Raw genomic sequence first — 23,835 nt, 5'->3', positions numbered from 1 at the left:
CCCCCCCCCCCCCCCAAACCAACATGAAACAGACACCCCCCCCAAGGCAGAAGGGCTAACTTACTGCTGTTCACCATTCTGCACAATGTCTTTTGTGAAAAACCTGCATTTCAAGGCAATCTGAGAAATAACACACAATTGACAACCTGTGGTCTTGGTCTTATTTGCTGAAGTTTCAGAGGACCAAGGGCAGTCTAGAATTCACATGGTGCTTAAATCTGTCTCAAGTGATAACTCTGTATGGTTACAAAATACGTATTTGAAATAAAAAGAAACTCAAGAATGAAATACATCAGTAGTACTAAGGAAGAGAAGTCACACTAGCTGTCAGCTGAGCTGATTTTACCTCACCTGACCTTCTTAATGCTTTTATTTGTACCAGTCCCTGTGGCTGTACTTGAGCAAGTTGAGCCAAGCAAGTAATCTTTGTAACTTTTAACTCTGTAAACCCAGTGAGATTCAAGCGTTGTGTTCATACTTCTAATTTTAAGCTCCTAAAACTCTCACCAGTGCTTATCTCTGACACTCTCTTTTTGGATAACATTTATTATTTGATCACTACCTTGATAAAGTGGTTTAGTACATGTAAACACCCTGTTCTGAGCTCATTAATCAACTTAGCAATATGCTTATAATTGACACAGGACTTTCTGGATTCTGGTTAATAAACATAGCTTCTACTGATAGTCCTATCAGCCCAATGACAAGCAGTAGTCACAGCACACCCTGTAAGAGTAGCCAGTGCCAGCTTTCTCCAAAGAAAGTTTTCTTTCACACGCATCACTTTCCAATCATTTTGACCCTCACCAGTGCAGTGAGAGGTGCAGATAAGCTCTAATGAAAGCAAGGCCATTTGGTCTATCAAGAAGAGTAGAAGAAAGAAAATATTCAAGTAGATAACATCCTCCTCCTCACCCATATTTCAAATGACTGCTTTTGTTTCCCTTGTGTCCCAGCAGATGTATGGAAAATGGCAGGAAAAAAGAGTGGACAGACACAGAATCAGTCTCTCCCACTCTTGCATGCAACACTGACTAACCGTATAATCATGGGTACTTTGTTTTTGCAGTTCAAAAACTCAACAGATAATTTTTTTATTTGTAACTCCTATGATGCCTTATTTGCAAGTTTCTCCCTTAAAAGGTACTAAAAACTTGTTTTGAGAAGTGAAGCATCGGTTTAGTCACCCAAAGAGGAGCTTGAAGCTAAAACTGAGTATTGTTTAACTGAAATAAATCTCAGGACTTGACAACAGCAATTTGCTGTTGCTGAAAGTAGGCCTTTTAAATGGTACTGAAAATTCAACCTCATCTTGAGAGAGAATAATTGTAAGTTTATTTTTCCCCACAGTTAGGGAACAAGGGATGGTACTTGCCCCATAAAGACACAGCCTTGACATTTGTCAGTGCACAGCCTCTTGAACTCAGTAATAGCAGGTCACATACCTACAGCTGCACCTATGAACTCTCTTTCAGAGAGCAGCCTTTTCAGCCACATCAACCTGTGTATTAAGCAACGGTAACCAAACATATGTCCATCTTCGACACACATCACTGCAGCCATCCAGCTTTTCTCTGGCAGATTTTCATGGGAACCAGCCTCTGTATTAAGCTTGAGGCCCTCATGAACTTATTCCTGTTACCCTGAAGTGCAACCACATGAGCCTATCACATACTGAATACTCAAGATTCCTGGACATATCACTTGCTAATGAAACTGCTGAAAGTACAGTTAAGTCTCCTTCCTCAGTGTATTCTTCACCTTTTTATTTTACAACATTTGGTTTAAACTTCCAACTACTTTGTGGTATAATACTGAAAATCAGATTCTAAAAAATGGCAGAAAGCCATTACAAGTTAAAAAATAAATATTCAGCAAGCCCTCTTTGTCCTTGATGTAACCAACTCCTGTTCATGACAGGAACTAAGCAGCTTTCACAGCTGTTTACATCCAGGTGGCTCACTTCAGTCTGGAAGACCAGATTAAAATTTTGGCATCGCACTCAAAGGCTGTCGCTCTCTCTCACCCGAGTCTGGCATAAGCAGCTGCAGAAGGTGCCCTCCTGCACCTCTTGGAAAGCAGAGCTGCTACTTGCGAAGGAAGGGGAGATGGGACAGCCAGCTATTGACAGAGGGTAGCACCTGCTGTGAAGGGAGCATGTGCCCTGTGGCAACCACAGTGCGTTGGGAAAAGCAGCTGCAACATCAATTATCATGGTTAAGCTGGGAGCAAGTGCAAGAGGTTGTATTTAGCTGCTTGGACAGCATTTATTTTAACAGCACTTCCCCACCTAAAGTGAGTCTAAGAAAATGGCCTGGAAAGTAAGATCTATTAGGATCCAATTAAGGCCACAATGAAAAGTCTTCAAAATCTTCTGCACATAATAAACCTAATACATAGTTGCCACTCTTCCTTCCTCTACCCCATGCAATTGAATAAATTTGCATGGTTGTAGATAGGTTAGAAGTTATATCCCATCTCTAGTGGTAAAGCATTCACAAAAGAGATCTTAAATCAACTCTGATTACTGAAGAGTTACACTGACAGGAACAGTGAAAAAATAGTAGCTTGTTAAGCACAGCATATGTGAAGAGTGCTCAGAAATAAGCTGAACATGCTTGCAGGAGTTAAGCTTGTCCAACATTTTTCCAGTTAAAAGCTAATGAAAAATAAGGCCTGCCAAAATTTAATTGCTGACATCATTTTTTTTTTTTTGTGTCACATTCAGTTTAATCTTTCCCACTAATCTACATGTAAGGCTTTTGTCATCTAACCAAATAAACCCCAGAAAATCTGAACACTGCTTACATCAAAATCAGGGACTGATCATTTTGAATTTGTATTTTCCTATTCTGTGTCAAAGAATCACTTTTTGGTGGGGCTGTGCTACAGAAACACATTAAAAAACTGAAGCTTTTTTCCTCCCCCTCTTAAATATTTGGACTGCTTAATCTGCCCCAAATTTAAGCTGTTCCTTGAATGCTTCAAGAAATCATTGTACAGGCTGAGAAAAAGCCCTCTGTACTGAAGGCATATGACTACTGCAGGCAAAACAAAGATTAGCAGTAAAAGACTAACAGCAAAAACAGAGCAAGAGGGATTATGCTACATTGCTCAAGTGCTTCCTACTGTTGATAGGCTCTGAACAGTATGGTAGTAAGGGGGGGTGGGGGGTGCGGAAAAGTCATCTGATTTGAAGAAAAGAGAACAACAGTGACTAATTCTAGGACAGGCTGACAGAAGAAGAATTTAACCTTTAGAGTACAAGCCCAAGAATTGCCTGGAAGGCTGTCCAAAATTACTAGATTCAAAAAGTCATCTCATGCCAATGACACCTACTGTCCTCCTGTGAGTTTCTTTCTGCTCTACTTCATATGCAGAGCAATGAGCAACAACAATTGAGGTACTCCATAAAGGAGCAATTCCCTGTGGCCACAGAGTGAATATATACCTTCCAAACCTAATGGTCAAAGTTACATCCATATAGGACGTTACATAACTTAGTAACAATGTTTCCCAGCATTTGTTTTACTCTTTCCAAAAACTTAATATTTTTTTTAAAAAACTTTTGTAAATACAGCTGAGTTGCAAAAGAAGAAAATACACCTTCGCTACTCATGTCTTCTATTGCCTTAACTCTAGCTATACCATACACTAGTCCTTCCATTATTTCAGCAAGACACACAGCCTAGGCAAGTTTACTTTGCCACTCTCTCTTTGTATGATTAGGAGTCCTGCAAAACATCCTCTTGCAATAGTTGGTTGTTTCAGCCATACTTTAATTCAGCTCCCATCCGTGGACTGCCAAGGATGTTAATTTCTAACAAGACTGGTAGTGTTCTTCCTTCTTTGAGCTGACAGCCAGGGACTGGATTTAGGCCCAGTTGCCCAAAGTTATTTAAACACCTCCAAGCCTGCTATTGGGAAGGACCTAAAATGTACTTGAGAATTTAGTCCTCATGTCCAAACAGAAATTCATGAAACTGAAAATAAGCAGCTTTCATTGCCAATTAAATTCCAAATTTTTAATTGTAGCCTACTGACAGCTCATTCTAAGATCATATTTGACAAAGTTTTTTTTTTTGTTTTAGCTCCACTCTACTGAGCAAGAAATGAGAAATGTGTCTCCTTAAAAATATGGAAAACTACTGCATCAGGCTCAGCTGGCAATCGCTACTTCTCAGAATTTTTTTCTGAGTTGTAATCTATTCAGAAGATCCTTAGAGTTATTTCTTTCTGTATAGAGTGCTAAATTCCGTATTACACGATTCTCTGAGATTTCCTAAAAGACTCAAAGCAGTACTCTAACACACATGCCAGGTTCTAGAAGTTTGGAAGTTTATATCTGAGAAATGCTGAGGTTGTGTTGAACACTGCTGTTGGTCAAAATAATCTTGTTGCTTGATCACAATATCTCTGTACTTGGCTACTTTCCTTCTTTGTGTTTTATAATTTCACTGCTCATATACAAATCTGCACTACTTGTAACAGGAGGAATAATTTATGTGTAAGATTTACAAATTATACCTTAACACAGAGTAAATAGACAATGTGTCAGTGCTGTGAGGTGATGCCTGTTCTTACCATACAGTTCATGGCAAAGTGATTGTGCTGTGTCTGAAGCTCCATCGCGTGGGGGTGGCTGGTTCCGATCTCTGTGTAGCTGTTCAGAAACAGACCTTTGTTGTGTGTGATCCAGTCAAACATCTACAAAAAAATATTAAGAAAAAAACCCACTAATTTGTTATGGCAGAAATCATAGACAAGTAATGTGAGAAATCTGTGAACACAGAAGACAGAAAGAGTCTAAGGCCATGAAAATTAAGACTAATGATCTTTCCACTGTAAGTTACCATACATTTTAACCAAATCATTGCTGAAATCTGACTTTTTGGACAGAACATCTGAGGCTGTTAAATCTTTACTATGGGTAGTTATCTCAACAAGCTACAGTAAAGTAATAATCATAAAGTCATAAACTTCATTACTACAAAGAAGTCATAGTAAACAAACAGGCTTGCAGCACAGCCCTGAGTTACCAAGCTTACAAATTCTCTTGTATCAGCATTTCATGACGTCAGCAGCTTAGTAATTTAGAATGAAAATGGCAACTCATGGAAATTAAATATAAATTCATTCTTGCTGATCAAGTACTTCAGCAGCAAGTTTAATATTTTTAGTTCATAACTTTACAGCAGATTTGAAAACAACTTTTCTATTGCTAAACAGATTTTTATAACTATACTTGAGCACAGTTACACACTACCTTCTTCCAGACAAGCTTAAGGATAATATCTAAATACTTTTTTTTTTTTTTTTAAGTATTTTAATATTCAAGCATTTTAGGAAAGATCTTATCTGACAATGACCATCAATGGAGGTACATAGGTAAGTTAACAGTGGCACTAGAAAACAAAGTTTTCAAAGACCAAGCAACAAAGCAAAAGGTTAAGTTTAACACACATACCCACCCACCCCCGACAATGGTCTTGAAATCTTTGCTATGTCTCAGCTCAAAAGACCCACCTACTTTCTGGATAAGCTGAAAAAGCTTGTTCAGAAAAAAAATGGTAGCAATGAGCAGTAAGTACTCATTTAAGCATCTTTTAAAACATGCTGGTAACAGAGCAATATTATTAAATCCATTATTCTATCTAGATACTTGACAAATCAAATCAGACCACAATATGGTAAGGACTGTAAACAAAAACAAAAAAAAGTTTTAAGAGCTTAGACAACAGAGACAGATGATCACATACTCCTGAAATTTTCAGTTTCTTATCTAGAGTACAGTGAAAATGTGTTACAACATTATTCAAAGTAGATACTGGTCCTGCTTGTGATCACCTTTCTCCAGGTAGTCTGATTTTGCTGCCTTCAGATACCTACAGAGCAATTCCAATCAGATTCCCTCCTACCTCATCCCTTTTTTTGCCTTCTCTTCTCCTGAACCAGCCCAGATTTCTTGAGCAGAGTTGTACAAGTCCTCCAAAACATGTTTATTCCCCTCCATCCAATACACTTTTCCAACAAAGATCCAGCCCCTTCCCACACCTAAATAAACCACACAGACATACACTGATAAAGAAGCCCTGAGCTACACAATCTAACCTGACACTAGCAGTGAAATAAAAGCTGCAAGTAGACCAAGGCAAGGGCCTTAATCCAAAAGTGAGTTGGGATACTACACAAACCTTCTTTTTAATCTTTTTCTACTGGTTGATAAGAGAATAAAGTCCTAGGTATGCTAGCTGCTGTCAACCCCATTTTGAGGTGCCTAACATTTCCCTCTATTTTGAAATAAAGACGTGTTAATTTAATATAGACTTATTATTGGAATCAGGAACCTAGAAAACACAGATAGGAGCTGTGATAGTTTAACTTAGCTGGCAGCCAAACAAGACACAGCCACTCGCAGTGTCTGTTCCCACCCAGGGAACTGAGTGGCTGTGTCTTGTCCTGTCTTAGCCAGGACAGAGCTTAAGCAACCACATGGCAGGATCAATCCCACAGGCTCAAGTATTTCACAAGGAGTTTCATAAAGCTCAAGTTATGTGGGCAACTTTTACATGAGTAAATGAACGTATCCTTTCAATATCATGTGAGCATCATCAGAATAAATTTTGTTCATGCTGTAATAAAGAGTATTTAATGCTGTAATTAAGTGGCTAAGAGGTTGCCAAAAAGCATTTCAGGCTTGAAAGAACAATACTAGACCAGCTTGTTATTTTCTACATAATTTTATAACTCTAAATTCACTTTATCAGATTTTTTTCAAATCTTCACATGTCCCTACTATTTTCAGCTATACCCACTGAGTAAACACTTGCTTTAAATGGTACTTCAAAAAAAATCATTTATTTTTTAAACACAGCAGAAAACATTAAGAGCAGTGTAAAGAAAATCCCTGAGCTGAAACGATGAGGGTAAGGGACAGTACAGGGGAAGAAAACAGAGGAAGGAAGAAGAAGTATTATAGAAGTTTGCTCTGTTTTTACTCTTCCCCATGCACCTGCTTATGACCATTACTGAAGGCCTTTGGTCTCACCCAGTTCAGGCATTTTTACACAAAATATTTTAAGAAATTTGACAAAGACCATACTTACCACTTGACTGCATAGCCTTGTTACTACTCCTCCTGGAGAAAAACTCCCCACCCTTCCTTAAAGCTACTTGTTCCATGGTAACAAGTTAATAATAAGTGATTGCAGAACTATTCTATATGAAAGCAGGTCTTATTTGAGCTTATCTAGAAGTTCACTGTCTGACATATTTCCTGTTCAAATTCCATGACAATCAAAGGCTTTCTCATTTGAAGGGACTGGTTAGCCCAAAACACTCCCAGATCACTCAGTCCCCTGTTAATGACATATGCACTGTCAAAAGAGATACATCAGTTTTTAGCCTGGGACTTCAAATCCTGCTTCACTGAAGCATTTCCCTATGTCAGCCCCTTCAGACTTTTGTTGACTGCCTATCATTCAAGCCCCAAGGGTCACTCAAAACGTGACCAATGTAGTCCTTAGTCATCTGTATTTATGAAGTATACAGCATTCATCTTCACTTGATGCATGCAAAAGCATCTGTCTGGAACAAAAACTTACCAAAGCAAAAGCTTTAAAGTCACTACCACTTAAAATTTTCTTTGGTGAGAGCCACCTGTGTTCTTTACAGCTTAGAATTACCACTCCACCTCCTTTACTCCAGAAAACTAAGAGTCACTTTCAATCAAGAAATACTTTTTTCCTCATTAAAATGCTAGTGATTAACTCTAAAGACAAAAGTTTCTATTTGCAGTTATCCTTGGTACTTCTTTCACGTCTGTCAAGCAGCACCCATTTATGCTCCTCGTGCCCAGTCCCTTACCTTTTCAGCATCCTGCTCAAACAGCCTGAGCTGAAAACATTGGTCCAATTTCAATTTCCGCACATGCCACATCTGATGCAGATGCTGCCGTGTTGAGTGCAGCCTGTCCAGCATGGTGGATACTTTGGGTAAAAGGTTCTGTAAGTCTGCATTCCCTGAACCAGAGTTCTTTTTGGGGAAGCTATCACTGCTCTGTATCCGCTGGAGCAGCTTTTGTCCTTCCACATCAAGGTCCTCGATAGGTGCCTTAATTACTTTCTTTTTTAATTGTGAATGCTCCTCTATCATATTGCGAGCACCTTCCAGGTCCTGAGGCATTTCTTTTTTTGACAATATATCTTGCAGTTCCTCCAGTCTGGACAGCATATGGGTTGCATTGCTAATGTAGTCCTCAAAGGCAACTCTGATTTCTATCCACTCCTCATGGTTGTACTCCAAACAGCCATCAAATTCTGGGGTTAGCTGAGAAGGGTCAACTACTTTGGTAAGGCCTTCCAGAGACACCATATTTGTCTAAAAAACAAAAATGAAAGAAAAAAAAAAATCTGTTACTGAAATGAATTTGAAATTTTCTTTCAAGTTTTTGTTTTTCCCTTTTTAACAGTTGACCATTTTGCTCATGAAGTCCATGTGACTTTGCTTTTCTCAAACATTTATTTTCAAATATCAATTCTGATCAGACTCCTGTCATGCAGATATTTCCCCCCAAAAAGAAATAAAATACTTCTCTCATTACTTCACTACACTTAAGAAGAAAACAGCAACCACTCTTCTGACTACTGTTTCGATTAAGTTGTGACTTTGTGTATTGTAAAGCAGCAGGAAGATAACAGCAAGGTTCAGTTGGCTGTTTTCCTCTGGATGCTGGTGGTATCATGATTACCACAATGCAGGCGAAGACAACAAACAGATGAAATCTTATTTTTTACCACTGAGGTAAAACTCTTCATTCCATCTTTCTCATGCTCAGAAAAAGAATATAAATGACAACATGCACAACTATCTAGCCTAACTACACGAAGAAAACCACATTCCCTCTAGCACCACTGTCCTAATGTACCTCTCCTCTCATCTAGAACATAATTTATCTGAGAGTTTTCAAGATGCTGATCAGTAGCAAGCACTCTTAAAACTATGAAATACATGTAAATTTGTATACCATGGGGGAAATTACCTCAAACTCAAACTTAGAGCTGCCAAAGTTAGTCCTCTGTTTCTGCCAGAAATTGTCTGGCTTGATTATCAGTGCAACATGAATACAACATGGAAAGGATTCCTGTAAAATCTTCAACAGAGGCTTTATGGAGTCCCATTTTGAACCACGCATATCTACAATTACGGTGAATCCTCGTTTACATACTTCCTCACTGCAGAAGAAAGAAGAAAAGGTTATCAAGCAAGCGTTACAACTTCAGACACAGCACTCTACTGCACCACTGCCTAACGAACGTGGCCTCCTCAGCAAACTGTTACACCCTAGGGTCACACTGTCAACTAGCTGACACATACAGCAGACCTCATGAACCTCTCAGGAAGATTCCCTCGCTCCCCTGCCACATTGTGGGTGATAGCTTTACATCTGTTGCTAATTTGTTAATCTGCCTTTATCTCCTCTTTCATTTTCATTGTTTATCTTCACAAGTATTAATCTGCCAGTCTTGTTTCTCCTTCACCTTACACACACATTAAACACAGCATTTACTGAAGCAGCACTATGTAATTCATTTACAACTGACTCCTCAGAACACACACGCTTTACTGATGACAATATTCATGCCTTTCTGATGACTGAGGGGATCCTCTAAAAGACAGAAGATGGCATACTGTTCTTACCTACCACTTCTGCAACTTTTTAAAATTGCCTCAGATCTAGTCCCATATTACCTGAGTGTTAGTACGTAGAGGGGGAAAAAAACCCAACAACAAACAAACAAACCCTTTATAGACAATTCCTTCTGTAACAGGATCGATCTGTGGATAGTTAATGGATAAGAAAGCATTTTATGGCTGTGAAGAAAACCACATCAACCTGTTTCTATAAAATTTGAGCTCAATTTTGCTGTCCAAAAGACAACAGATCTTACACCTAAATTCTCTGGCAACTCTTCTGAGAATGACAGATTTAATTTCTTCTCATCAATACCTTTGGTACACTTAGTGCTTGCCACTGATTAAAATGGCAAACACCACCAACACCAGAAATTTCAAATTTTTTCCAGTAGAATTCGCTACTTGACCCTGTTAACATGCAAAGGGAAAGTATTTCAAAACCCATGCATCATAGCCAATGGACTATCAAAAAAGACCTAGTGTCCATTGTTTGAGTACATGAGTCATTTTCAGGGATGTGACTAATGTAAATGCTATTCTAAAGTTCATGTGGTTAGATTTTCAGTGTCCAAGAAGTAGGGAAGCTTCACAGTCTCATTTGCCACACTGTAGAAAGACGAGTTATGACAGATACGAGACAGCAGAAAAGCTTCTGCAAGAAGTGATAATGCAGGTTTCTTAGAAGAGAAGCTTCTTAAAATTTGTTTTTAAAAGCCAAAAAACAAACAAACAAAAAAACCCACACCAACATAAAACCCCACAAAGCTACCATTTAAAAAAGGAGTTTATCAAGATAAATGCTAGCTGTCCCACCTGCCCATAGGAATGCCAAAAATGGCAATGGTAGCAGGAAAATACACTAGAATTGACTAGCTTGGAATACATGTAGGCTACACCATACAATTTTCTGACCATGGTGAAAATGTTTTCTAACAGCCTCACAGGATTAAAGGACAAAACCAACTACTGTTTTAAAGATACACCCATTATTGAAAGGCTGCATGCTATTCTGAGAGCTGCTCATCCCACCCTTATCCTACCACACAAACTGACCACTGCGTGAGGAGGCGCTCGCACTAGTTCACACAAGGCTAGCTCACCCAGTCTCCTGGGTTGTACAAAGCAGCCCCTCATCATGTGATGCAATGCACATGTGTCCTCCTGTCATGTGGCCCTAACAGCTAACAAAAGATTCATCCCTTTTGGCCAAGGATCACAAAAATTGTTCCGGAAGGCTTTAGTCAGACAAGGTCAACTGCTAGGTAAACCTGAACTACACTAATGCCTCGTCCAGTCAGCATTGTTGACTTAAGTTTAGCAATATCTATTGTGAGACTGAATCACCTGAAGTGTTTAGATCTCCTGCCAAACAACTCATACCTCTGCAACTTCAGCTACGTAGAGTAACAGTGCTGCAATAACTAATAGACAGACCAAGTGTTTGGGGCTATTGGCACCAATTGGGACTTCTTAATCAGCAAGAGTTGCATGATCAGTCCCTAAAACACGACCTGTATGAAAATGAGTCTTTCTTTTAATAAAGCTCCCTTTATTCTCAAAGCTTTACCATGTTTACAGAGACATAAAATATGAACTAACTTTCTTTTTATTTTAAATCTACTGATGCTAAACCAGCATACACCTGTTGCCAGAGGACCCCTGTATTTTCCCAGATTATTTCTAGAAACCTCTCTTTGGCATATCTTGATGCATATTTATCTATTAACTTCTCTAGTAATTTGAGGCTCTAGAGGACTAGAATACATCTTGCATTCAAATATGAAGTCAAACTACAACAGAAGTAAAAGTCTTAAGGCTTCTTCCTGTCCTTCTCCTCCTCCTACCTCTCCAAAATCTCCCAGTTAATGTTAAAATTAAAAAAGTACTAAACTCTCCTACAATTCAAATTGGAATAAGACTAGAATAATTGAATTAACAACAATTGCTCTTGAGAAAGGCCATATACACTCTCAACTAGATGTCCTGAAGTTATTTTTACGAAAGCACTTCTGTCAATCTGAAAGTGACATCTGATTACATCAGGTGCAAAGATGACTGCGTATAAATTAACACATTACAGAAATATGGGATATATTGCATTCAGGAATGTTGTATAATAGATTTATTTCAACTGTAATGACAACTGCTCCTTGAGGTCACAGGCAAACAAATGCAAGAACAGTCAGCATTGCTCCCGTCTGCACCAAATGCTGGCAGATTCCGAGACAGACCTGAAGTCAGGGTCTTATGATCATTTTTGTCCTCAATTCAGTTACTACCAGAAACAAAGTTCTATGCGAACAAACTTTTTTACATAGATATAATATATAACTTTAAAAAATGCCTATATATATATATATAACTTCATATATATATATGTGTGTGTGTGTGTGTGTGCATACACACACAAGCACTGGATTTGACTTGCCAATTTATTTAAATAGCACATTGTAATTCATAGCTTAAGTTGTTGATAATCAAGTGATATCAGTACTTTCACTGATCTCTCCACAGGTTTATCTGAGACCTGTACAAGCAATTTAATATATCTCTCTCCTCATTCCTGTGCTATATCAGAACACTATAACCTTATCTAATAAAAATAACAGTTAGGAGTGTTGTGCTGACCTCAGCCCACACAAGGTACACTGTGAATGACGACCAGCATGTTTCTAGTTATTGATGTACTAAAGCCTTTGAGCTGCATTTGTAATTTCCAACACAGTGACAGCAACATGGCATGGCAGTGCCATTTCCAAGACACTAACTACCTCCAAATAAAGCATACCAGCCATTCTGCCAACAACCTTTCTTCTACAAGGCAGAGTAATTATTTAAGTCTCTTCCAAAAAGTATTTTGAAAACAGTAACTGACAGAACTTGGTATGAATCTGCTCATTTTCTTAACCGGTCCGGTCTTCTAGCTTGTGGGTACACTGCAACATAATCAATTTATTTTGTTTTATAGCTTCAGAGCTTATCAAGTGACCTTCACTTACCTAGGAATACACGCTAGGTATGAAATTAGTCTTCTAAGGTCTTCTTGCCGTATTCTGTCATGATTACTACGAGCAGGAAATGTTAGAATGGGACCTCCACGCTTATCTCTGCCACCTGAAAAATTAAACATGTTAAAAGATCCCACAGCATAACACCATTTTTGTTTGCAAACCTAGTCTTCAGAATACTCTTGGAAAACTTAAGTCCTATACTGTTTCATGAGTATCTACTTAAAAAAAATAAGTTATTTCAAGTTAAATGCTAACACTATCATTTAGAGACCAGCTTAAAACTGAACTTTGGGAGTATCAATCAGCACATTGTCACAATTCTTACAATGAGAAAGTATCGGTCAAAAAAAGTTGAAACAAGTAAAAACTATAGCATTACACTTACACAATAGAGTCACATTCAGGTTTGACTGGCAGTATGACATCTCCAGCAATGGTGCTTTGTATTTAACTTCTGAATCAGCAATTGGACAGATTAAATTTAGAGTTATGCTACTTTGTAAGCAAGTTTTTAGAGGATATTCAGCATTAACTTCATTACTAGCACAGAGTGTAGGTGTACAGTGTTTCACACCCAATGCATATACTAGATGAGTAGGTGGATATTATTAAGGCATTTAATTTATATTTTTTCCTGTTCTGATGTGCAGATTCTGAATTGTCAAGTTTATAGTTTTGAATTTTGTTAGCAATACAAAACAAGGAAATACTGAAACCACTCAATATGTAAGCCAAAAAAACCCAAACCCCTGACTTTGCACGGTTCCACTTAAATGTATGCATCTCATTAGTTAAATCACATAGAGTTACTGCAGTTGAACATTAAAACACAATTTCACATCCAACCCCTTGCTGATGACAACCAACTTTTACTATTACTAAATGCTAAATTCAAGTCAGTAGGCTGCCTGTATTAAAACTTGTATAACAGACACCTTCTTACAAGCTAAATTTCACACACACGTTCTCAAACACAGATGTGTGGACTGTTTTCCCCTGTCCCATGGAAACGCAGAAAAACACTATCCTCTGTCCTGAAAGATTTCTCATTGTAAATCAGCTTCTCATTGTAAAACCATGTTACCAAACAAAGTTTTAAAAAAATTTCTAGAAAGGAAGGCCAAAAGCAAATGAATAGAACTCGCCACTAAAAAACTCATCAGTGTCCTCCTCAACAGGGTCTGTGTGTGCTTGCTCGAGACACTGTGCCTGGCTGTCAAGGTCCCCAGGGATTGTCTGCACTGGACACGTTCCCTGTGAGGCACCAAATGAAACTCAGAAGAAGCAAAAGCAGCTTTGAATTTCTGTCAAGCTGCAATGCCAGAAACCTAAACTTAAAAGGAAAAGTCATATTCTTATTTTTCCTGACCCTCTTAAGTGGAAGATGAGATTAAAAACAACGGAGTTGTCCCATTCTAATGGGATGGTCTTGACCATCCTGACCCACTTGCCAAGCAGAGCTCTCTGAGGATTTTTACATAGCAAGTGATAAGATAAAAACAAGACAGAAGCCGCACGAGAGAGGAAGGATGAATGACAAGACTGGGAATCCAACAGCCCAGGCCTCTGCTCAGCTCCAGAGCCATCAGTGCACTGCAGGCCATTAGCTACAAATATTAAAAATTTACATCTCAACTGGTAATGCTACTGATTCCACCCCTCCCAGAAAAAGTGCTTGATTGCTCAGGGTGGAAATTCTTCTTTCAAAAGCACCAGCTAACAGGGAAGAACATAAGCTGAATCACCTTCAACACTCTCCAATTGTTTTAAACAAATGCCTTGTTACATACAGTCACCTCAGATCAGTCCTCTGGGCCTTTCCTGCACAGCAACTCCTGTATCATGCAATTTTCTGACACAGCAGAGGAAAGAAACCCATATTCTTTATGTCATTTTGGATGCCACTTTAGTTGGCTCCCAGGTCTGCATACACCAGAGAGGAGACCCATTTTTAAAGTACAGTGCTTGCGTTTCTGATAAATCACATCCTGAAATTTCTGTATGTTGGAGACAAAACTTGTCATGCAAATTTCACATATAGATGAGTATTGAAGAAATTAATACAGCCCTGATTTTCAGTGAAAAAAAATTCACTATCTGAAATCAGGTACCAAAATTGTAAATATGCAAAAAAGTCCTGAAGAGGGTTCCCCCCCCCGCATCAACTATACTGAAAGCTTTCGTAGGCCTTTTCCAATAAATACCTCTCATTTCCTTTGTTCCCGATGCTCCTGTGTCATACACAAACAGGAATGTTAAAAGCAAAAATGCATGAGGCATCAGGTGGGAATTTCCTGTCTCACAACAGCCTTTATTCAGCTCATGCCCCTGTTGGCCTTGGTTTAACAAAAACATATTAAGCTACTACTATCATCAGTGAGACTTCCATTTTTACCCCTTTCCTTTTATATCTCCCCACCATACTGAGATATTCTCTCCATCTTTGTTTATGCCAAGATGTGTCATATCAGTAGCTGATGAACTCACATGAGTCACCCAACATGAATCACTTCTGTCTAGTGCACATCACTAACAGCAGTCTTGTCAATGGTCTCCAAATGGCACCAAAATCCAACAGGCTGAGTAGTGCTGTTTTTTCAGAAAACACCTTTTTACCTAGTCTCAACGTACTCAGGCAAAGCTAAACAGTGGGCTTTTCTTTAGGGCATGTTTGAAAAGCAGGACAAGTTATCAAGTGCTATATCCTCATACAAAACCAAGGCAATTGCACCTTGTAATTGCACCTTGTAATGCTCTCCTCATGTAAGTATGTGTAGAGATGTAACAGCATCTGTACTTCAACAGAGTTCAGTTTAAACTGAACAACAACAACAAAAAATGCATCCAAGACTCCCTTTGTACTTCATGGTTACATCTCTAAGAGGCTTTTCTACTTCAGGTGGTGAGACACCCAATATCCAAGTAGATTATTTCTCAGTTAGGTAAAAATCAGATCCAGGAAGGTTTTGCTTCTTCTCCCCCTCTTTTTGTTTGTTTGTTGTTGTTGGAGAACCAATCTGTTGGTAATTTTAGGAAAACAACACACAGGATTCACAGTGGAGCTGCACCCAAGCATTTACAGTCCACACATCAAGTTATTTTGTTACTTTGACCAATACAAGATAAAACAGTCCAGCCTGTCAGACTGGTTTCATGAAGGTCAAGTATTTCTAATACAGAATTTATTTCAGAATCAATATGCAGAGCTACCACCATTTAGGCTAGCTTGGTGAGCTTTGGAACTTCGCAGTTATCAACCTACATACAGCAAGATGCACTTCACAATACTTCACAGAATGATTTGTTCTTCTGTACGTTTGTACATTGTTTGTGGTAAAAAAAACTTAGTTCTAAATTAATCTTTAAAAAACTCAAACTACTCCGTCTGGTGCTACAGATAACAGAGGCAAGGAGAAAGAATTCTCTTCTATCTAAATACATCTTCAGATACACAAAATTATGTAAAATCCACTCATTTATTTCATTTACAAAAACACATCATTAACAGCTCAATAAAGGGGGATAAATTGGATTGTGATGATGGGAGGAGAAAGCAAGAGTGAATCAAACAAACAAATGAAAGGAATAACTGAAAAGCAAAGACTGAAACAAAGCAATAAAGTATTACAGCCTAACTCAGGCGAACACAGACTGGAGAGGTACCTGTTGGAAGAGAAAAGGGAAACTCTCATAAATACAGGTTAATCACAACACAGAACACTTGGAGTCAAAGTGGTACCTCAGTGGGAGGTATCTGTTACCAAGAGCTTTAACTTGATTAAAATACCAGTATTTCTAATTGGATCAAAACATCATCTCAAGAATGGCTTAGGAGATGACTGTGGTGGAAACAGTCTGGTGCTGGAATCAGGAGTAATATGCAGGTAGAAGGGTCGCAGTGGGATCCCAAAAGTCTGGTGGAGCCAGGAGTCAGAATTTCTAGCAACTCCTTCAGTGATGACTTCAGATTTAAACTTCTCATAGAACCACAAAATAGTCACAGAATAGCCCAGGCTGGAAGGGACCTTGAAAGATTATCTGATCTTATTTTTTGTGGGAAAGGGAGGCTGGAGAAGATTATTCAGCACCCTGTCCAACTGCATTGTGAAAACTTGCAGTGATGAGGACTCCACCGTGTCCCTGAGGCAATTATTCTGGTGAATTATTACTTTAAAAAATTTTCTTTTTTATATTGAGATGAAACCTCTCCTGGTGCAACTTGTATGTTTTGCCCCTTGTCTTCTCCATGTGGCTTCCTGAAAAGAGAGAGCCTCTGTCCTCTTTGCAGCTGCCCTTTAAGTACTCAACTACTGTAATGAGGTACACACTGAGCCTTCTCTTCTTCAGGAAGAAAAGACCTCACTCCTTCAGTCTTTTCTCATAGGGCAGGTTCTCCAGCTCTCTGATCATCTTTGTGGCCCTCCTGTGGACCCTTCTCCAGTCTGTCTGAGTCTGTCTTCAATTGTGGGGACCAGAACTGGATACAGTACTCCAGGTGCAGCCTGAAAAGCACCGAGTAGAATGGGATGATCATATCTCCATCTCTTCCAGCAATGCCCCTGTGGATGCAGCCCAGGATCCAATTTGCTTATGCTGCTGCAGCAGCACACTGCTGAATAACGTTCAGCTTTTTGTTCACCATGATCCCCAGTTCCTTTTCAGCAAGGCTGCTCCTCAGCCACACAGACCCTAGCCTGCTGGTCCAGGTGCAGGACTCTGCACTAGTCTCTGTTAAACCTCATGCTGTTCTTGCTAGCCCACTCTTCCAGCCTGTCCAGGTCTCCCCCTAAGATGGTTTGTCCTTATATAGCCATCTCTCGATAAGCTAGTCTCAAGCAGTGTTTAAGAAAGTCGGCATTGTGGAAAGATCAGTGTCTTTAGTATTCTAAGAACACAAAGATGAATACACTGCTATACAGCACATACTTACTCATTTAACTTGGAGAAGGAAGGTCTCAGCAGAGAAAGACAGAGAAAAGACTGGGGAAGTGAACTGAGCATCTTAAACGCTCCATGATTATTTTTTTTTTAAGACTGTGTTATTTGTGTGAATTTCCTGCTCTATAAAAAAAGAACCATTTCTTTGCACTGTTGATTGTCATACTTTATTTCTACTTCAGAAGGTACTTGACAATCAGCAATGAATATGTTGCAACAATTCCTATCAGAACTCCAATATAAATGAGTGAGAACAAAAACACAGAAATTATAGTGATGTTTGTGGATGCCTTAAGCTTCATGGGACTACTAAAGTTCTTAGTAGAGGTACCTTGAGAGTTTTCTGTAAGAGTTTTAGTAGAGATATCCCCAATAAATTTGTCCTACTTCCACAGACCTTAACCAGATATTCTACTTTCACATACTAACAATACTTGAGCAAAACTTGTACTTTTGAAGGAGAGAGAAAAAAATTTAAAAAAAAAAAAAAAAAAAAAAAGAGAGGTACATTGAAAGCCTCTAAGTCAGTAATCCAGCATTTTTCCTTACCTTTGTGTTCCCAGATACAAAGCTTGACAGTTCCAGTTCCACAATGATCAAGCCCCAGTAGTGGTGGTAGTTTTGTTGAGGGTGTTTTTTGTTTGTCTGCTTTGTTATGTGTTTTTTTGTTTGGTTTGGGGTTTTTTGTTTTGTGTTTTTGTTTGTTTGTTTTTTAATCACTTGCACTACTAACGTATCTCATTTCATTTGAGTCTCACTTGCAATGGAAATGTGAAACTACGGATTTTGGCAGATCAGTTCCAGGCAGTCCTGCTGCCCACAGCTGTTTGCTCCATTCTTCTGTCAGAAGTTGCTACCTTCACACAGGCATGTTGGCAACCACTTCTTCCTGCCTGGACCTCATCTGCTTTAGTTCATAATCCATCTTTTCCCCTGAAATTTATCTTCAGCTTTCATTTGGCCCACTTTCACAGAATTAATGCCTTTTGAGAATGCCATATGCTTACAAATTAACATTAGAGAACACCTATCATCTTTCAGATCCATTCTAAAGGGTCTAACCTAAGCTATGGACAACCTAAAAAATTAGATGTTTTAGACAGAACGGAAACTGATTACATTTTTACTAAGTGCCATAAAGCAAGGTCCAAGAAAGAGTAATGAGGGACTGAAATATTGTGCTTAACTCCCTTTTCTCTTCTTCATTCCCTCTGAAAATACAGTTTTAAGCAGAATTAGGAGTTCCCACACTACCAGGGAAACTGGCTCTGGGCAGTCTGATATATCATTCACTAAAGTTGCCAGGCCTTTTGGGGGGGGTGGGGGGGAATAAAAAAATACCCAAACCATGTTTTTTGCTTTACACCTCTATGTGACTCAGCAGAGAGAACAGGATGAAGTACTGTGAATGACACACTGTTCTTGCAAGCATCAGCATCCATGCACAGCAAATCTCTAAAGAGTGCAATTTCACAGATAATTTTGTATGTTTTAACATTTACAGATAAGAGCCTTATTTTTGGAGTTCTTGACAAGTTATTTATCAAAAAACCCCTCTTTCAAATACAAGACTGTCCTGTAAAACTAACACTAAGATTATGGCAAAGAGAATTATGTTAATACCAACAGATTCAGAAGTCACACCCAAAATACAGTTCACAAAAATAAGCACCTCAGACATCATTCCATCGTGTAAAGTTACTTATCAAGTTATAGAATATATTATAATATTAATTCATCTAAACCTCACTTTTAAATTCTCTGCTATTCCTTGTTAAGTAACCAACCAACTTCAAGGTGTATGCTGGAGTTAGCTAAAATTAGATGCTAACTCATTTCATCATGAAGATATTAAGTGTGCTTCAAATGATATGCACTGAAATTTCACTTCTGTTACAGAGGTACTTCTCCAGGGATTCAGATGGGCCAGAAACAAAGCCATTTCTGTAAAACCCTCTGTCAGAAGAACCAGAAATAAGAAAAGGAATATGACTTTGGTATAGTAGGTTGCTCTAAATAATGCGGTTGGATATGCCCAGGGAGGGACAGGACACAACTGGGACAGCAACAAGCAGTATGCTCCACATTCAACAACACACATATAACTGCTTTATCACAGATCCTGTCACAATGCTCGTGTTACGTTTGGGATACCCAACTGGAATAAGCGCTACCCTGGCTTTCCATGACTTTTATAATGATACTTGTAAGTGTTTAAAATACCATTTTACATGTGACTAGCAACACCATTATGCATTCTACAACAGAAGAAAATAACTGTACCTGAAAGGTACGCAACTTTTTCCTTTAAAATTGGCAATACTTCCATAGCCTTCATTTCATCATTTTTGCGAAACCCTGAAAAAAGGAAAAGACAAGGTAACTAGTCAGAAACTGAAACAAGCTCACCTTCTACATTTAAGGAATACACTGTATAACATTTACCTTCGCAATACAATCTGAATATTATGATTACAGGAACTAAGGTAACATTACAGTGAAAGGTTGCAAAAAAATAAAATAAACTTTTAAAATACATTAATGAACAAGTCATCACGTTGACTAGCTTAATACAAATAGCATGGTCTCTTAATAAGTAAACAGGATACTAGAATTAGCCTTTTTCATCAGTAAATAAAAAACTAAGTTGGATTATGTTGTTTTCAGGCATTCCAAATCCTGCTTTCACTTTTGCTCCAGCAGAAAGGAATAATATCAAAGACAAGTAGGCGCCTTTACAGCAATTACTAGTCAAAATAGAATTAAAAAAAACAAACCCAAAACCATTACACAAAAAAATCCACCAAAAAATCCTATGCTATTTAAAAACCACTTTCCTTACATCACTGTTGTAAGTTGAAATGCAGACAAAGCTCTGAACTGCCTTTTCTGCTGCCTGACAGGAGCAGCACTTTGTACAAGAGGACACATTTCATCATGTTAACTCTACATACACGCAGCGTTTGAAATGGTCCCTCGGATGAGTGATTACAGTCAATATTGCAAAGCAGCACACTACCAGTTTGTCCCTCCTCTCCACTTCCATTACACTTTTGTGGCCAGATTCTAAGCTTCTCCCTTCTTTAATAAGGAAGATTTAGGAAGAATTTTATTTATGACTTTATATTCCATATTGACATGTACAATACAGAATAGGCCCTTTTGGTCCAATCTTATTCATCTTACAAAAATTGGGTGGTTTTCTACCTACACTTCAACTAACTGTCCGTATGACCCTCCTCAGTCTCTCTGGATTCATGCCCTTTTTTTAAAAAAAATCTAATTTCTGAAGAAAGCACCTCTTTGTAACTACTTTGTCACAGCGGAAGCCCAGAAGTACTGAAGCCAAAAAGCCTGGTCTAACACAGCTGATGTGTTCCTTAAAAGCAACAGTTTGAGTTATTGAGAAGGTAAAATAAGCTGCTTAATCATTTATAGTTTCAGGGAAATCTGACAAGAGCAAGCTCTGGTATACATGTGGCAGTCTTTTCTAAAATACATTGTTCTTCTGTGCAAAAGGGCCACAATCCCTTCAGAGATGGCAGCAGATGGTGCCAGTGATGCCCAGTGGGGAGGCCATCATTTCTCTTCCTCCTAAAATATTCAAATGTTTCATATCCGTTCATCTCAGCCTCTGAACCTTGATGACAGAGCTGTGCAATTCAGAGCTAAAACCTCAAGGTATCATAATGGTACCATCAAATAACATCAGATTTGTAAATAATGGCACCATACATCTAAATTACATGACAGGTTTTCTATTCGAGACAGCAATACTGTGACCTCTGTGACACTACCGTGCCTAGTTATGGGCACTACCCTTCAAAACACACCCAGGACAGACCAAACAACACCCAAGAGACAAAGATGGCCAGGTGCTTATATATCCTGAGCCATGAGGAAGGACTAAACTGAATTACACTGTTCATCATAGAATCATAGAATGGTTTGGATTGGAAGGGACCTTAAAGATCATCTAGTTCCAACCCCCCTGCCATCAGCAAGGACACCTTCCAATCAACCAGGTTGCTCAAATTCTCATCCAACCTGGCGGGGCCAGCCACAGCTTCTCTGGGCAACCTGTTCCTGTGTCTCACCACCCTCACAGGAAAGAATTTCTTCCTAATATCTAATCTAAACCTCCCCTCTTCCAGTTTAAAGCCATTACCCCTCATCCTGTCACTACCTGCCCTTGTCAAAAATCCCTCCCCAGCTTTCCTGTAGCCCCTTCAGGTACTGGAAGGCCGCTACAAGGTCACCCTGTAGCCTTCTCTTGTCCAGGCTGAACAGCCCCAACTGTCTCAGCCTGTCCTCATAGGAGAGGTGCTCCAGCCCTCGGATCATCCTGGTGGCCTCCTCCTGCCTTGTTCACGAGGTTTGGATGGGCCCACCTCTCAAGCCTGTCAAGGTCCTTCTGGATGGCATCCCTTCCCTCCAGGGTGTTGATCGAACCACGCGGCTTGGTGTCGTCAACAGACCTGCTGAGGGTGCACTCAATCCCACTGCCCATGTCTCCAACAAAGATGTTAAACAGCACTGGTTCCAAATACTGATCCCTGAAGGATGCCACTTGTCACTGGGTCCTTCAGTCAGAAGTACTGAGGGGAGACATGGTTGCAGTTCTCAGAACACACAGAAGTCTAGTGGTGGCAAAAGCAAGCTGTCTAGAATTACAGCAAGAGGTTTACTTTAGACAGTAGAAAGTTTCGTATAGAAAGAACTACGAAGCAACACAGAGGATTGCCTGTGGAAGACTATGGACTCTCCACCTCGGGGCATTTTTTAAAAATGTAGTTAGACAAATGCCTGTCAGCAATGACATGTATGTAGGCCAAGGCAGGGTCCCCTGTGTTCAACCAGGACATTGTCTCAGCACCCACAGATTACAAACAAAAGAAAACTAAACAAATCTTCCAGCCACTGGCTAGTTCTCTGTTTTTCTACGAACACCATAAACCAAAAACAAACCCAAAATTTGATATACATTCTCAGAAAGGCTAGACCAGGAAAACTGGTCCCTTGGGTAACCATGCTTCATGGAAGGTTTCTACGCTATGTACAATATTTTGCAATTACACAGCAACTCCAGACCAACAAAGCAGTGAAGGGACACAGCTATTTCTTTCATGTTTGCATTTAGACTCTCAAACCAAGGGTCTAAGACAGCTCCAAAGGAACCTATTCCATTATTCCTTCCTCCAGAGTACTGGCTACGAGTTATCAACCTTTTACTGAAAACGCCTACAGTTTATGTTCCTACTAAGTTTTCATTTAGTAGGGACTAAAGCTTTAAATAAGACTTTGAGAAAACCTTGGGCTTAAATAACCCATCTAAAAAGACTGCAAATACCTTTTTTCCACGTTGAAATATTTGGGCTTCAGTCGGCTGTTAAGGCATACAGGCACACTTCCAGAGGTTTGCTGTTTGGGGGTTTTTTTAAACATGCTTTGAGCTACCCACCATAAGCTTAATGCCAATTTAGCATGCTCAGCATTCATATCAACCATGGTGATTTCTTTTCTTTACAGTAAATTTAGAGGTAGAAAACACTGTCTCCTCACCTAAAAAGCATGCAGAAACTAGTGCTGTACTTTGCTGTCTCTCTTAGCCCAAAATTACCCAAGACACTGATGTTACCGCAACTTGCTTGCTCAGACTTCTAAGCCCTTAAACTGCTTCACCTCAGACGATGCGCAGTAGCTGCATATTTTACTTTGCCCGTGGCATGTGAAGCAAGAAACATTTAGCTAACATTTCTTTGACTATTAAGGGGCTGCTCAAGGTAAACACCCTAGCAAATATGTTAGTGCTTGGCTCGTGTTCTGGATCTGCATATCCTTAAGGCTGACTGCCTCGGATTATCATATTCCTGCTTTTCTCTAAACTGCCTATTTTTATTCCAGTTCTGCAGTGTTAAAGCTTAACTGAAAAGACTGCAGGGATTACAATTGATGAAAGAAGGCTGGGGGACCAAAGAGGGTGAATATGGCAAGAAAATACCACATTTGTATCTCCAACAGAGCAGTAACAAAACAAAAAAAAACAACAATATAAGCAGGTCTTAAGGGCTTGGCATGGTTGTGTTGTGTGTCTCCCCCTGCTCTTAAAGGTTCTACACCACAAAACATTAGCGATTATGAGGATTTCAGGATTGTTGGTTTGTTTTGTTTGGGGTTTTTTTGTTTGTTT

The 23,835-nt window shown here is 39.2% G+C and overlaps 1 protein-coding gene across 1 annotated transcript in view; it reads right to left on the bottom strand.

Annotated features, from left to right (window-relative positions):
- The window catches only part of LOC104529838 (triple functional domain protein-like), a gene marked incomplete at both ends in the record, with an annotated part of 31,094 nt that extends 11,091 nt beyond the window's left edge, over window positions 1-20,003 (bottom strand). Inside the window, 5 exons of the mRNA XM_010174257.1 lie at window positions 4,585-4,707; window positions 7,867-8,379; window positions 9,041-9,233; window positions 12,696-12,810; window positions 19,929-20,003. Of these exons, the coding sequence (XP_010172559.1) occupies window positions 4,585-4,707; window positions 7,867-8,379; window positions 9,041-9,233; window positions 12,696-12,810; window positions 19,929-20,003 (1,019 nt within the window). The remainder of the gene's footprint in view (window positions 1-4,584; window positions 4,708-7,866; window positions 8,380-9,040; window positions 9,234-12,695; window positions 12,811-19,928) is intronic.
- Between the last annotated feature and the right edge of the window lie 3,832 nt (window positions 20,004-23,835).

This window comes from Antrostomus carolinensis, unplaced genomic scaffold (assembly GCF_000700745.2).
Source record: "Antrostomus carolinensis isolate BGI_N321 unplaced genomic scaffold, ASM70074v2 scaffold16830, whole genome shotgun sequence".
In the NCBI taxonomy this organism is placed as follows: Eukaryota; Metazoa; Chordata; class Aves; order Caprimulgiformes; family Caprimulgidae; genus Antrostomus; species Antrostomus carolinensis.
Note: the sequence above shows the minus strand (reverse complement) of the source record. Positions and strands in the feature narration are given on the sequence as shown.